Raw genomic sequence first — 18,006 nt, forward strand, 5'->3', positions numbered from 1 at the left:
ATAGTATTACTTTTGCATAAAGAATTTAATGAGAGTTTTATTTCATTTTAAAATAATAGTATTAGTAACCTCTTATAATCCATTTTTTTTTTACAGTTGGGATGAATGGGTACCAGAAAGTAGAGTACTTAAGTATAATGATGCAAATTTACAAAAACAAAGAGACTTGTATAAAGCTCAAAAGGCAGAGCCGTAAGTATGAAATATTTATTTAAAATGTATTCCTCTTTTAGCATATTTATCTTGTTACAAATAAACGTTATTTATATTTTTAAAAACCTACTGGGATTTCCAGTTTTATAAATTGCCTATTTTTATTTCTTAAGATTATTTAATACCAAAATACATGTTATTTAAAATAAACTGTTATAAGTTAACTAATTATAAATATAGTTTATTTTCTTACATAAATAAATGAAAAAACTAATCTTTATCCAGTTATAGGTAACAGAAACAACCATGGTTATCTTTTATTATAACATTAACTTCTAATCCTGTAAAATAATATTTTATCCTTAGAAAAAATATATATATTATTTTCAGTGATAAATGCCCACAATTTCTGATATTGTACAAGTTTACTTCAGTGTTTATTAAGCAACACTTGGCATGTTGAAGGTGCATATTTTTTACACAGGCATATTACGGCTGATGTTATATTGCAGTGAAGAATCGACATTGTGTAGTAATTCAAACTAAAATAAGTGCAGGCTATATTTTTATCTAATTGATTTTCATGCAACAGAATAAAATTTTTGATTAGACAATGGATGATTTTTTTATATAATTTTACAATTCTGGTTATAAAATAATGTTACAATACATTCAAAGAACTTATACATTTTCTTATTACACATTGTTTCATTAAAAATCTACATTAAAGAAACATTGAACATCATAATTTGTTTGTAACAGATTACCTTTTATATATGTATATATGAGGTCTGTTCAGAAAATAACCAAACTTTATTATTTTAATATTTATTATTAATTTTACAGATTATTGGTCCTTGTTCCCTTCAAACTACTCCCCTCTTTTACTCACACACATTTCCCAGTAGTGTTTTCACTTCACGAATCAGTCCTGGATAGTTTCATTTGAAATGGTTTTTAATGTCCATGATGAATTTGTTTTAATGTGGGACAAGTAGAGAGGCTGAGGGAGGACAGTCATCTGATTTTTTGCACAAAATTGATTAATTGACAAAGCTGAGAATGTGTGGTGCATTGTTGCCAGAACTCTGGCCTCTTTTTGCAGATTTTTTCATGCAACAGTTGTAAAATGCCTTAGTACGTACGGTTCACTGTTTTACATTGAGGCAAGTATTTAAAATCTAAAGAAACAGAAAGCACCACTTTCATATTGGATCAAGACTGACTTGCTTTCTTGGGATGTTGAGATCCTTTGCCAATACATTGTGATGATGAACTTTCGTCTCTATGTCATAACCATAAACCCAGCTTTTTTCTCCTGTTATAATCCTTTGCATGAATGTTTCATCATCATTGGCTTGTTCAAGAAGTTGCAGACAAACGTCCATTCAATTTCTTTCTGCTTTTCGATCATAACATTAACTAATTTTACAGATTATTGGTCCTTGCCCCCTTCAGAATACTTCCCTCCCCTATTCACATAACTTCATAACATCACATTAAGCAACACTTGTCATGTTAAAGGTATATATTTTTTACACAGGCATATTATGACTTAGGTTATACTGTTGAGAAGAATCAACATTGTGCAACAGTTCAACTAAAATAAGTACAGGCAGTATTTTTATTTAATTGATTTTCACGCAACAGAATAAAATTTTAGATTATACAATAAATTATTATTTTTTTTTATAAATTTGTCAAACTTTGCAGCAACTCTATGCATATTAAATTTTTCAGTCAAAGCGTCAGTTGAGATGTTAATTTCTTCTGCAGGTTCTCTAACAGTCAGTCAGCATTTTGCATGCACCAGATTGTTGATTTTCTGAACAAGGGTGTCATCAGTTGAAGTCAAAAGCCTTCCTGGTCGAGGGTCATCTTCAGTTGATTGATGACCACTTTTAAATTGTGAAAACCATTCATAACATTGTGTACAACCCAGAGTATCACCTCCGTAAGCTTGTTTCAAAAGTTGAAATGTTTCTGTGAAAGTTTTTTTCCATTTTCACGCAAAATTTACATTGTATCATTGCTCCCAAAAATCGCTACTAACACTTAAACATGTTACATTCAAATAACAATAACACAAAAACTGAATGAAATATCAACAATAAAAGAACATGTGGTTACAGAGAAGATTATGCAGAACACATTGCTGCCAACTGCAATGTGACTAAATATGTCACTAAATAAATGTGTATTTATGTCACTAAATAAAAGTGTATTTATGTCACTAAATAAATGTGTATTTATGTCGCTAAATATCTCTGTTGGTGTGTAATTAAAAAGGTTCGGTTATTTTCTAAACAGACCTCGTGTATGGTTTATTATACGAGGTTATTTACTTTACAGAATTAATTACACAAAACCAGTGGAATCTCAATGCATTTTATAAAAAATTATTATCATTTTGTAAGTTTTGAATTAAAGACAAAATATAAATTGCAAATTAGTGTACTTTAAGAAGTTTATGAGTTAAATTAGAAATGGTAAATAAATAAATCAGTCCGACATATTTATATCGAAAATTGATTTGTTTTTTCTGTAACAATTAATACTTTTAAAATTTTAGTAAAATACATGAGATTTGTGCTTTCAGAAAGTCTTTTCTGGGTTTATTAATTACATGGCTTCTTCATCAGTGAAATTAAATATGCCATTGTTAATGATACCCATCTGTAAATCTGTATAAAACCCCCGTGCTATGTAGCATAGCATATTTTTGAAGTCAAGAGTTCTAAGATTCAAATCCTAGTAAAGGCAGTTAGTTACTTTTATACGAATTTGAATACTAGATCGTCGATACTGGTGTGCTTTGGTGGTTGAGTTTCAATTAATCACACATCTCAGGAATAGTCGACCTAAGACTGTACAAGACTTCATTTACATTCGTACATTTCATCCTCTGAAGTAATATCTTATGGTTGTTCCGGTGGTCTCTGTTTTTTTTATTATACTTGTTTCATTTAATATGTTGCTTTTGTCAGATTTTTCTTTTTGCAAATTTCATATTTTTCAAGATTGCTAAGCTTATGACTTATAAAGTTTGCATGTTGTGGTTAATACCTTTGTACATCTGTCCTGTTTATATTTGCAGAAGTAACAGAATCATTGAGAAATCTTTTATAAATTTATCATCAGTTCTGTTCAAACATGATCAGTGTTTGTAAATTGCCTCATGAAAACATAACATTTTAAAATATTAACCACAACATGAAATTTTACTTATGTATAAAAGCCTAATTTATGTATGAATGCACGATATATATATATATATATAAATTTCCCAAAAAAAGTGTAATAAAGGTTACAGCATTAATTATGTTATTTGACATTTACTAAAGGAATTCCTAACCACTTAACAAATGCAATGAATACCAGCTAACCACAGAAAATGTGGGTGGCATTAATTACACTGCTACCAGTAACTCTACTAATTAAACAATTGCATAATTAGCTCCATAAAGGAATTGGAAGCACAGTTATCTCATATTTTAAAATTGAATCATATTAATGTTGTTAAAATATTTGTAACACATTTTGTTTCTCCTTCTGATTAATAAAAAATTAATTGTGCTGTATGAATAAATCATTCATTAAATAATTCTATGCTGATGGTAGGCAGTATTAAATATTTTATTAGAGTTTTTCCTACGGTTGTATTGTAATTGTTTGCATTATGTGGTTGGAACCTGTATCATAATGAGGGTCATTATAAAACAAATTTTCATTATGATGTAGGTGTTCAACCATTCAAAAGCCTATTCTCAATTACTGACCAATCAGAAGTGGGTATTGTTTAATGTATCAGCTATTTTTTTTTTTTTACTTTGATTTTAATCCACTTTAGTAGTTAACAAGCAGAGCTTAATTTGAAAGCATACCAATAGGTAACACAGTTTCTATATTACACCATTTATACTTTTGTTAATTATGTCGAATTCTGAGGAAGAAATGTCTTTAACACATCAATGTTAAAGAAAACTTATGACTAATAACCTGAAATATGTTTTTTGAAAAATTAAAAAAAATATTCTGTAAATAATGTATTCTATCATTGATTTAAATCAGTAATCCAAATATTTTCTCTGCTGTAGAAAAAATGCATTATATAGCTCTATAATCACCATTAATTCACTTTTGCAAAGTTTACTACAACTTGCCAAGGCTTGTCATAACTTACTTCACACTTGTATTTTAATGGCTATCATCATAGGCTCATTGCATAATAAACTTATTTTATTACCAAGGTACTAAATATAATTAATTCATTTTATTGAATATTATTTCCCCCCCCCCTCTGTTTTTGTATAAATTTTTGTAATCTATAAAAATGATTTGACATTTATGCTTGTAAAAGTCTTTAAATAGAAAATTGATTCTCTGTTGGGTAATTGTAAGTAGAATACTGGAGTGAAATATTACTAACAATGCTGGTTTTAGTTGAATATCATATCTTAAAATTTTGGCAGACAGAATTTTTTTTTACTTTGTATAATAAAATATCATATCACATTATATCAAAAGGTTACCTGCAGACCCTTAAAAACCTTTCTATTACTATAAAATCAATTTTATGAAGCACACCAGCTTTGAACATTAAAATAAAATAATCTATTTCTAAAATAATTTTTTCTGACTTTTAATTAAGCTAACCCATGAAAATATGTAGAAATTATTCAAGCTAATTACCATTAATTTTACAATAGAATTTGAACAATAAAAAAATATTTTTCGATCTGATGTTAAATAAATATTTTATTGAAAATATATACAGAATGTTTCCAAAATGGTGGACTGGCTATATTTGTTCAGATTCTACTTGTAAAACTAAACAAAAAATATCCTTAGAAAAAATGGCAATCTTTCCTTCATTCTCTCTGTCAACCATTTTGTTATTTTTACATAAAAATGTATATCTCAAGTTCAGAGAGACGAATTACATTAATATTTGGTAAATGACTTGGTAATGAAGTTTTAAAATTAGCAAAAAATCAGGACTTAAATACCTTAGCAAATTACAAAATGGAAGCCATGTTTATCTTTCAATCCGTTGTATCCATAAATATTAGTTTTATCAAAATTTATATTATTTGCTAAAATATTAAGCCTTTTATTTTTTAAATCGGTTAACAAATAGCTGAGTTATGGCAGAAAATTGATGGTTGTAATTTTGTGTCTGTTTTCATGTCTTCCACTTTATGTTAGTTCAATTAAATAATAATTATTTTTATTTATTGTTAATTCTAGTTTTGTAAATTAGTATTAAATTAAGTAATAAAACCTAATACACACAATAATAGACCTAATAATTATGACACAAAATTACATCAATTTTCTCCTATAACTCGATTATTTGTTAACCAATTTTAAAAAATCAAATGTCATTTTGTTCAAAATGGCAAATTGTATTTGAACTTGAGATATAAATTTTTATATAAAAATTACAAACAGGTGGAGAACAAAGGAGAAATTGCTATTTTTCCTAAGGATATCTTTTGTTTAGTTTTACGAGTAGAATTGAAAAATAATACCCAGCTCACCATTTTATAAACACCCAGTATACCTCACAGAGAAAGAAATATTTTAACCGTAATAAAGTAAGTAATAATTTCATCTTTATTATTAAAATAAATACAAAATCACGCTTAAAGTTGTAGTATTAAAAAAATTAATTTGTACCTTTATCATAGTCTTTGTCTTAATCTATACTGACTAAAACATTTCTCACTTTGTAACTTATAGTACTAACAAACTTGTTCTGTATTCTTATTCATTATACTCCTATTCATATGTTTCATCATTTTGACTTTGTGTTAATTATACTGTAATTCCATGATGAAAATTCTTACTCATTATTTCGCCTTTAGTAATTCTTATGTGTATCTTCCTAAATTATCCATTTCAGGTGTTTTCAGCTTAGCACTCTTTAAATTTCTATCATTCCATGCCCTGACTCAAAAGGATGTCATGTAGATTTATATTAAGTAAAATATATTCTTTCTTTGAAGTGTACAGAAGTGAGAAAGTATTCTGTTAGAAAAAATAGTCGTACTTTTTACTCATGTGGTACTCCACATGTTTAAATCATGATAATTGATGTTAGTTTTTGTTATTTACACTTATCAAACATCAATCAGTTAGGATCCTCAGTAACTAATGAAAAGTTGCTACCCATTTCAGTAATCAAATCCTAATCTTACTTGTCTGTAAGAACAATTGGGTACCTGTGGTGGAGCACCCATGATGTACCAATCTATTTCTTACCGATAAGCTTCCGCATCAACAAGATCTGGTTCATAGAGGGAGGCAAATAATATCTATATTTTATTAATTTTTTCTACTACTCTGCTGAAATTTGTTTAGTAATATACCCCTATTGTATAAATTTTTTCATGCTTTATTTTGGGCTGAAAATTAGTAATTTAAAAAAGTTTTTAATACTTTTCTAAAATTTACATTAAAAAATTGTTGATAATTTTTAAAATAGCAGTAAAAAAATTAAATAGGAATAGTGTTCTTGCTTTTAATTTATTTTCTTTCTTTTGTAAGTTATAGGTTACATTTAATTAAGATAAATTTTTAATTTTCATTTTTTTTATACGAGTGTTAAATTTTTTTCTTTTTATTCCTTTAGATTAAATTTCCGGATTTGTATAATTTTTGAAATATTTAAGGTTTTTTCATATCAGTTTGGAATATAAGAAATAATATGCTTCATTTAACCTTAAAAGATCAGATTTTAGGTTATGTAGAAATTGGTTAAGTAAGTTTATTTACTTTTAATTCTCCTAGTTGGCAATTTATGTTAATTGTTATATTGTTGGAGCAGTACTGATATGTAAGTGTTATTTTGTTCTTTTTATGTGTAAATTTAATTTAATAAATTTCTTATGTTATGATAAAGTAATTCAGTTTTTTTTTCAATAATGCAGAATTTCTAAATTAAAGATAGCTATATATTATAATTTTTTTTTTGTGTATATTCAATTGTCAGTTTGTGTTGAAAACAACAACTTTTTTGTTGGTGAAAATAATCATTGAGTATTTTAGTTTAGATTGTATTACCTAGAAACCATGTGGCCATATTATACACAAAAAATGCAAAAATTGAAAGATATAGGCTTAAGGTAAATATGTTTGTGTTATTTTAATGTAGTATTGAAGTTTGTATAGTATGGCATTACATGTAAGTTTGTTTAAAGAAAAAGAAATTAATTTTTTGGTTTTTGGATTACTAAATTTTGACTAAAATAAGTCCAGACCCTGTTAATTTATTATGCTTTTATATTTTTGTCTGAATTTGCAAACCTTAGGAAATTACTTTGATTTCTTTTTCAGTTTGAGTGTGAGTCCTTCATACTCCACCTGGATTACTTTATTTACTTTTATTTATATTATGTTACATTAAATTATTGTTATGCTTTGTTTTTATGTCTTTGTGACTTTATTTTATTTATTTATTTTTCTGCATGATGTCATTTATGACATTGCATATCGGGTTTTTTCTTGTTTTGATGGAATCCCTTTATAACCCATTCATGTTTTTTCCTTTCTGTTGTGTATACTAATTGCAAATTTCTTTTGCATAAAAAGAAAGTTTTAAGAATTTGTAACACTCTTAATGTGTTTCTGTAAAACTATACGAGTGCTACAGTACTTTTTAATTAATGAGCTATTAGTTTGTTTACCTATAACATTTTTTATATATTCCAATTTCAGATTAGAGCTCATGTAATAGTGATGAGCTCTGTAATGAAATGATTATAAAGTATCTTGCTTGGAAATTTAATGAGGATTTTCTATCTATGATAACAATTTTTTTTCTATATTTTCTTTACAACAGATAATTACTGTTGGCTGGGTATGCAAATTAGACTTCTAAAACAAATCTATAAAAACCAAATTCATTCACTTTTTGTTTTTAATAAATAAGCATTTTTGTAGGTTTAAAAAATTAAGTATGGGCTGCTTTCTTGGGTGTTTATTTATTTTATTTGTCAAAAAAATGTAGGTGAAAGTGTTTTCTAAGAAAAATTAATATACTTAATTACCAGTCATACATTTGTGTTATTTGCATTACATATATTAACATAATTGTTGCATTATTTTACTAATATTTTATTGTCCAAGAAGGAGCCTCCTGTTATTATTTTTACCCAGATGATAACCTGAAAACGGGTTTCCACCAAAAAAAAAAAAAAAAAAAAAAAAATTAGTTCTGTTTTTTCTTAATCTTTTAAGTCCTGTAGTGTACTTAGTTTTCTTTTTTTGCTACGGTTATGTTAGTAATTTTGTTGGTACTATTAAAAAAAACTTGACTGATGATTTACAGAAAAACTATAGTTTTATATATCCAGTTCTACCTTCTCATGTATTAATTTCATAATTAATATATGGAAATACTGATAACATTTGGTCAGATTTTAAGTTCAATGTCATAGTTTTATCCTATTTAATGGCAAATAATTTTATGGTTAGTGTTAGTTATTGTTGTGGTTTAAAAATCTAGTTATTAGGAGAGTTTTATTTCGCTTTATTATTGAATTCATTTTTTTAGTGCTGCTTTATGAAGAATTAATCTTATGCATGTGGTAATTTCATTGTTGTCATCTTCCTTATTTATTTAACACTTCAAAAAAAAAAATTAAAAATGACTATTGGTAGAAGATATGATTAAATAAATGCAAGATTTCAGAACTATACCTTTATTTTTAGGGACTAGTGCATGTTTAAAAAAATATTTTTTTTTGGCTTTTATGTTCACATTTATAATCTGTTACGAATTGTTATTTTGCAAATATTTATACTATTTTATATTAAAGTAAAGAATTTTTATTAGTGTGCATTTGTAATATATAAAACTTGACAGTTCTATATTGTAACTTTAGATGTAAAACATGGACACTTAAGAAAAAGGGAAAGAGAGGGATGGAAACATTTGAAATGCGGGCATGGAGGAGATAGAAACAATTAAATGGTCAGGCACAGGGAAAAATGATTTTGATGTTAAAGAAGCTTATATATAATAATTTAGTACATTAAAGCTAACTACCTGGGATATATTAGGTAAAAGAGTTAATTAAAAAGTACTAGAAGGAAAAGTAAACACAAGAAAGAGTAGGATAAAAATAGTTTATTTTAAATAATCTATAAGGAAAATAGAAATTTGGATAGAAATATAGGGGAGAGAGAGGAGGAGTTAAGAACTTAACTCAGTCATAACCAGATGATGATGGAACTTGGGATGAGTGGATTATGTAATTGTTTTTATTAACATTCAACAATGTAATATAACAAAAATAAGAATTATTTTATCTTAAAACAGTTCATTAATCATGATTAATTCTGGTTTAATTTTTAGCTTTTGGGATAAAATTTCAGCCCCAACCTTTAACAAAGTTAATATTAAAGAAAATCATTAGGTAGTTGGAAAGTTTTTTTTTCGTTATATTATCTTTTTATCATATTATAGTGTGTGTAAAATATCCAAGGTGCAAGAGATGTTAGTAATTGTTTCTGTGAGAGTATTACTGTTCATTGCACAGCTAAATCCTGTGGTAAAAATGATGTCACTTATAGAAAGTAAAAAACTCCTATTTTTTGGTGACCTTAGCTTGGTAAAAAAAGTAATGGAAACCCATTTAACTCCTAATGTTTAGTGATAGTGTGGTTTGAACAGCTTTTATTCTGAAGAATAATATAATATTATTTCAGTAAATACTGTTTCATAAATATGAAATTGCTGACAACTTTGTGGTGATATGGTATATGATGTTCAGTTCAGGAAAATAATAAAACCATTCTTTTGCAGTCCACAAAAGTACCTTGCAAATAAATTTAAGAACTGTATACAGTTATATATATTACAGAATGTATACATTATATCATCCACGTAGAACTTATGTAACAAGGGCAGTAAACAATGTATCATTAAAAATATGTACATCACTATATATTTTAAATAATTTTAATAAATAAAAATCACTTATGAAGACGTTAAAATAGTAAGCTTAATAAAAGTTCTCAATGTAATAAATTTGTTTAAATCCATGGATTCGTTATAAATTGTAAAATACTATATCATGTATAAAATCTTATAAGTATATTTGAAAAATGATATTCATACATATCTTTTTAATATTAACATTTTAGGCAGTTACTGCTTTCATACCACTTTGAGGTATGACATCTTTTAAAGTAATATTTTGGAATGTATAATAGCTTACAAGGTATTTTAAAAACACTTTTCTATAATAAAATCTCTTAATCTTTTTTCATGTGTATTTACTCTTGAGAATATTTGATACATAATTAAATATAGAAAACCCAGAAAAAATACATCGTAATTTGATGACATAAATTTTTTGGATGATATAAATTAAAGATCCTAAAAAATCTAAGGAAAATCTATTGTAGGCGTTGAAAAAAGTGATACTAATAAGGTGAATCCTTCAAACATTTTGGAATAGACATCTGAGTTATTTTTTCAAGGGCAATTTTAGGTTTGAATTGGAAAATAAGTATGTTGGTTGATAGAAATGAAACGAAAATGAATTCCTTCAAGATTTCATAAAGATAATCTGTTTTAAAAAATTAATGATGTGATTAGGAAAGATTTTTATTAATAAAAATATAGTGCTTCAGATCTTGTTTGGATAAAAAAATTTTGTATGGAAATATGACTATTCTAATGAAAACCACATAAATAATAAGATAATTTAAAAATTATCTTATCTGGAAAAAGAAACACAGAATCTGCTCTAGGAGTTTTCTTGTAATAAACTATATTAATGCTTGTTGAACTCATCAGATTAGATGTGCGTATTAAAAATAAAATTAAACATTTAAAAGACCCACAATGAAAAAACCTTAAAAACCATGAAATAATAAATAACTGTATTTTTACCTTATAACCCTCTGTGACATTGTGATAATGTTTTTAAGACAATAAAGTTTAAGATTTTGATTAACCATCGTGCATGACTATAATGATAACTAAAGCTTATCTATGCAGTCTGCAGGTCATGCACAATGATCAATCAAAAGTTTTATTACCTTCAAGACAATATCATAATTTCACAGAGGAATATAAGGCAAAAATAGAGTTATTTAATTATTTCATGTTTTTAAAGGTTTTCTGTTTTGGGTTTTTAAAAATTTTCAATTTTATTTATTACTTTTTAAAAATTAGTAGACCTGTACCCAACAGTTGGCATGTTTATAGGATGATGATGATGATGATGGAAGGTTAGTATACATGACCAGCGCGAATTATTTAATAGTCCATACAATAATGTAGCCTTGCTGGAGTTAGAAAGACTTTATCTACTGCAGCACCCTCTGGTGGTTTATAACCGTAAAACTAATCTAAGAACCAGCTCTGAGATGATACCTATTTAATGCAAAAACCGCATCAAAATTGGCCCAGCTGTTTTAGAGAAACACATCTACTGCAGTGTCCTCTGGTGGCCTATAACTGTAAAACATGTCTAAGAACCTGCTCTAAAGTATGTAATGCAAAAAACCACATCAAAATTGTTCCATTAGTTTTTTGAGAAAAGTGGTAATAGACATACATATATAACCTTTTACCCCAAATGCATACATATATGGTCTCCACTCTGGCGTGGGTAAAAAGGTGCCAGAAGTTTTACAAGTCATAGTTAAATATGTCATTAAAGACTGCTAATTGCAAGACAGTTTTACTCAATTACTGATAGAAAGTGGCCATACTTTTTATTTTGATAAAATGCCCCATTATAATATTCATTTATGTTAATTACTTTTTGTTTCCTTGTTTTAGTTATTTCTGTGTGAGTACTCTAGGTTTAATAGTATTGTCCTGAAAGTTATTAAAGTAGTATATAGTATAAATATATTATGTTTCTTGTTATGAATTTTGACAATGTATTTATTAATGATTCAGTTCTTTAAAATGTTGTGATTTGTGTAAACTTTTTTTTTTTTTTAATTTAATCGTAATTATGGTCTGCGATATCTGTTAGTAAATAATTGTTAGAGATTTTGTTTTCATTGCAATTTTACTGCAAGAATTGAATTATTCTATCTTTTACTGTTCTGATTATATTGATTTTCTTTTGTCTACCATAATATAATCAAAATGGGACAATCCTGATTGCCTTTTTAAAACTTTTTGTTATATGACCAAAGTCTTTTTAAGTGGAAGTTGAATATGCTGTAGGGTTTACTGTGCTGTATTTTTTTTATCCTTTTTCCCTGTAGAATACTAGTCTCATCAGTATTAACACGTATTTTAACGTTGATGTTATTTAATACGTTATTAGAATTAAATTTGTTTGTAATTTAGTTAACTTTTATTTTTAATTTATTAAATAATATCAGTTGCATTTAATCACCGATTTGAATTGTAAAATTTGAACAACGTATAAAAGATTTATCATAATTTATGATAATTTATAACTACCCCCCCCACAACACCAAAATTAATGTTTAATATTTTATTTTCAGAAAGAATAAAAAAAGTAAAAAGAAAAGTTTTGGAATGGGTGGACCTGACATAGGAGCAACTGGTGGATCAGATAGCAGATCATCAACCCCTGTTTTAGAAAAAGGAGGAGGTAAAGCATCACAGTCATCATCTCAAGATTCAGCCAGTGATGTTCCTAAAAAAAGAAAAATAAGAACAGACCCTGCTGTGGAAACTGTAAGTATTCATCGTCTCTTTTAATTTTTGCTGAAGATAATGAAAAACTAAAAAAAATATTAATTTTAATTATCACTCAATGACACCTTAGGAGTTAGCATTGAGTTGTAATGCAATGATATCTTAGGAGTTACATTAGATCTAAAATATTAGGAGTTATGTTAACTCCTAAGGTATCATATGATTTTTGAAAAATCATATGTAAATTCCAGCTGCTAGTTAAGTTTTCTTAAAACAAGCCCCATCATTTCTTCATATCTTCTTAACACGCCCTCCTTCCTGATTGTGATTATCACTTTACATGTTTGAACATTAAATCCCATCTGATTCTGCTTTACAATTTTTCCCCACTCATTTAATTTCAGTTCCTTTGTTTTCCCACACCATCAGGTCATCTGCGAACATCATTACTTTCATCATTCCCTTTCAACTTTCTAAGTATATCATCCATCATAATGAATAGGATAGTTGATTGAGTGTGCTACCTTGTTGCAGACCATTTATCTAATCTATTTAATCTATATTTTCTTCTATGTTTATATAACTATGTTTCTTTCATATATCTCCTCCGCCTTTTTGACAATCCATCTCCATTCCCTTTTCTTATTGCATTCCTTACTTCTTTTCTGTCCATGCTGTCATATGCTTTTTCAATATCTAGAATGGCTGGCAGCAAATCCTTTTTTCAATGTAAATATTTACTTTGCTATCACAATAGGTAAATGCCTAGTTATTATAGTATCTATTTTTAACATAAAAAGTTGATTCATGATATATTTCAAAACTTATCGGAGGATTAAGCCAAAACCAATTAGTTTGCAGTTTGTAGCTGAAAGATTTCATTATTTATGAATAGTGCTTAATTTTGCGTAGTATTTGTTGTAGTTTATTTAAAAATGTTCTGCTAAAACTGTTTATCAAAAAATTAAACACTCCTGATATCCAACTGTTTGCTGAATGTGCAAAAATGAATGTGAAACAATTTGAATCAGTGAGATTACTTGGTTGTATGGTTGTTGCTCTACAATTAGGTATTATGCTGTAGGTCAAGCAATCCGTGCTTGACCTACATTTATTTGCATTAAACAAGTGTAAATGGTTACCTGTATTTATTTGATTGTCATTGTATATCAACTGTGAAATACAAAGCAGCAAAAACATTGCATTACTACATGTACAATATATACTTCCTTGAGCCACATTTGGTGTGATAGACAAATATATTATTACAAATGAGAAATCTTTAAAATAAGTTATGCTGAAAATATGTTTTACTGTAATCAACATTATGACTAATATTCCTTATGATTCGGTATAAAAATTATGTATAATGTAAATATAAAAATTAATTATGTATAATGTAAATATAAAAATTATGTAATGTAAAATTAAGTATAATAGGCCTCTTAAAAAAGTACTTTCTCCTCGACATCACCAGTGCTGAATCCATCAATTTCTAGACTGTTTATTTAACTATCACTACTACTTGCATCCCAGTGTTCAACTTCTCTCCATTTTTTTTTTTTAAGTTTTTCCCATTTATACTTTCTCCCATTGCAAATTTTAATTTACTGATATACTTTGATAAATGTGGCTGGCTTTGAATTCACATGACCCTCCGCCATAAGTTTAAAAATAAAAAAAAATTTAATTTCCACCAAAAATTCATTTGTCATTCATTTTATAACTGTAAGAGGGCATAAGCCTGTTGTTACTATGCAAATAAATTAAAATGATGTATGTACCTTATAGGAAATATCTAATCTTTTGTAACAATTTTTGTAATGAAGTGAAAATTATGATGCCTACTGAATCCCTTAGCAAAAAATTATGTCCTGTTTATTAGTACAGTTTAACCCCACTGTAACGCGGTTATCAGGGGACTTCCATGACACCTGCGATATAGGCTAACTGTTTTATTTCTAGAAGTAAATTTTAAATCACAAAGGGAATCGATTAAAAAAGTAGACAAAAAAATCAAAAATTAATAGAAAGCCAATGCAGTATAATTTGTACTTACATAGAAACAAGTTAAGTGCAGAAGATATGATATTTTTTCTTTGAACATAAATTATTTTTTTAAATGAGAAGTTATTGTTTTTTTTCGCATGTTTTTGTTTCGCATTGTTATTTTCGCATGTTTTTTTTCCATGTTATTACACTATTTATATTTTCCAGAATGTCTTTTATTGAGAGTGTAGACCTCTCCATAACAGTGACCTCGGCAACACCTTCCCCTTTTCCTCCAACAAATTATCGTTAGGTTGTAGAACAGAGTTTATAATTTCTTCATCGGTCATATAATGGGCAACCGGTGTTTGATTGTCTTTTTGAACCCACTCATTGAGATCACTTACAGACAATTCTTGCCCGGTTGAATTTGACAATTCCAGTGTGTGTTTGAACATAATGAATTCATATTAATGTCTTTGAAGCAACATGGACTGGCATACTTGCCAATGAGCAACAGCTTCAATTTATGATTTCCTACTTATTGGCACACAAAAGAAAAGGTACCTTTTCTTTATTCATTTTCATACCAGACTTATTTGGTGCTCGCTTTGTATGTAATGTTTTTGGTGGCAGTAGTTTATAATACAAAGCAGTTTCATCACAATTATACAACTGCTCGTCACTGAAGTTATCCTCTTCTGTAACTGATTGTAATATTGTTTGTGAAAAATCTTCGGCTGCCGTCGCATCTGTTGAACGAGTTTCTCCTTTGATATATTTACTTGGCCTACACCATGATGGATTTTCCATTGTGATAACCAACTGCTGGAAGCACTGAATTCTTTTCCATTGTTAATTTGTTCATAAAAATTTAGTGCCTGTGCTTGAAGTATTGGCCCTGATATTGGCACTCCTTCACTCTGGTTTTGCAATCAAGTCAGACTCTTTCATCTACCGAATCAATAAAAGAACGCAATTTATCTTCTTTCACCCAACCATGTATAGTACCTTCAGGCACACCAAATTCCTGGGATAAACTGGCTTTCGAACGACCTGCCTTAACCTTTTTCAATAATTTCTAATTTTCCCTTTACAGAATACTTTTTTCATTTAGACAACATGTTAGGCAAATACGAACGAAAACAAACACTACAAAATCTAATAATTTAACCAACGTAATAAAACTTAACACAGTAAAAGCAGCTCAAAATAAATCACAATATGTAATAACAGATACCGTATACTGTGCCTTGTACAGGCAGTATATTGATGGTCTTATTGCTGTTACAGGAAATGAATCATGTGCAGGATATCATAAGAATTTCTCCTATTACTATATTAGAATCGTAGTTTAGTTTTATTAAATCATGTTTTTGGGAATTCCAAGGCTTTAAGATTGGTCAAGCCTAATTGACAGATCATATATTAGAAGCATATTGTTGACACTTACAAAGGATTTATGGTGGGTTTTTCACTGATATCAAATACAGTGGTAGGGTGACTAGCATTTCTTCATCCTATTTTATTTTTTCAGATATTCAGATATTTTTGGGGGGATCCACGGTATCTCGAGCTGTGTTATAACGGAGCTATAATGTATTTAAAATTTATTAAATTTAAATATTTTAAAAATAATTATTTTATAAATCTTCAATTAATCTGTTTCATTATAAACAGTTGGTTGGTCTGTATATCTGACACATTTTATGACGGCTTACTAGTGTTTTGTGTTTGTTCATATATGACTGTTCTTTTGATTAATTGAAAACTGTATTTATGTAATTGCATTTTGTCTGTTAGTAAATGAAGATAATCCTTCTAACTCAGAATTAATTAGTGTAAGAAATAAATTTGCCTCTGTTAAATCTTTTGCAAAAAAGGTTTTGAGTAATTCCTTTAGAAAAGAAAAGAAAGTTTTACCCATAAATTTTATATCCTTAATTTTAATTGTATTCAACACAAAAGATAATTTTTTGAAATTATTTTCAGTTGTGTAATTAGGCAATAGATGGGTTAAACATATGTGCAGAGTTATAACCTCTCCAGTCTCTTAACTAAGGAAGTAGTTGCTTCACTGAATTATAGACGTTAGGCAGAAGTTCTATAGGATATTACAAACTGCTTCTATCCTCCACTCTCAGAAGAATTGTTTACAAGTGAACAGAGAGAATATTATTAGGAGGAAGTTAAAGAAAGATATTTATAAGATAATTGTAGGAGATCCAAATGCTGTGGTGTGAAGAATGAGGATGGTAGTGTGAAAGTATAGAGTGGGCATACAGAAAAAAGAAAGATTTATTGAATTTGTAAGATTAAAATGTTCATTACAAATACTTGGTTGAAAAACTGTAAAGAAGCCTGCACATGAAAATCATCAGAAAGGGAAAACAAATATTATTTGATTATTATGGATGAAATATTCAGAAGTACCCCTGGATCTGATATTAATAGTGTTAATATACTTGTAGATGTGATAATGAAAGTAATACTAGTTAGAGATAAAGAAAGCAAAGAGAACAAATAAATAAAATCAGGAAAAACTGTGTAGGAAAAACAACATTCCTCAAATAGTTAATAACGGAGAAAAATTAACTAAGATAATGAAGAAAACAAACACAGAAACCAAAAGTGCAAACTTAATTTTTGTTGAAGATAGAAAGTCATAAAAACAGAAGAAGAAAATATTGGCTTCATTAAGAATTTAAGAATAAGGAACCATTATCAGAACAATGACCAAAAAAACGATGACAGAAAAAATGAAGAAAGTAAGAAGTGTTATACAAAATTGAATAATCAATTGTATAGAAATGTAAAATATGGCTACCAAACTATTTGTGAGAGGGTCAAGGAATAATTATGTTTTATAGATATGAACAAGTCATTTGACAGTGTGAAATGGTATAAGCTTGTAGAAACACTAAAATGCCAAAAATAGGTAGATAAGATAAAAGATCAATTAAAGAGCTGCATATGAATCAGAAAACTGGTGTGAAATGAAAGATTTACAATCTGACTGTTTGACTTGGGAACAAGAGTAAGGCTATAGTGTGCTGTGTATCCCCAATCTTGTGTTTAATGTACATGTTGAGCATAGCTATGTCCTAATAAGAGGAAAAAAGACATCGGTGTTGGAGGAAGGAAAATAATTTGTATAAGTATTCACCCTTGACCAATGCTTTTAGGAGATGAACTGCATGATATCCTAAAATTGA

At 27.9% G+C, this 18,006-nt stretch overlaps 1 protein-coding gene across 1 annotated transcript in view; it reads left to right on the forward strand.

Annotated features, from left to right (window-relative positions):
* The window catches only part of MRG15 (mortality factor 4-like), a 73,509-nt gene that overhangs the window by 16,033 nt on the left and 39,470 nt on the right, over positions 1 to 18,006 (forward strand). The window contains exons 3-4 of the mRNA XM_075371295.1: positions 97 to 192; positions 12,646 to 12,841. Coding sequence (XP_075227410.1) covers positions 97 to 192; positions 12,646 to 12,841 — 292 coding nt within the window. The remainder of the gene's footprint in view (positions 1 to 96; positions 193 to 12,645; positions 12,842 to 18,006) is intronic.

The sequence above is a fragment of the Lycorma delicatula genome, chromosome 1 (assembly GCF_047948215.1).
Source record: "Lycorma delicatula isolate Av1 chromosome 1, ASM4794821v1, whole genome shotgun sequence".
In the NCBI taxonomy this organism is placed as follows: Eukaryota; Metazoa; Arthropoda; class Insecta; order Hemiptera; family Fulgoridae; genus Lycorma; species Lycorma delicatula.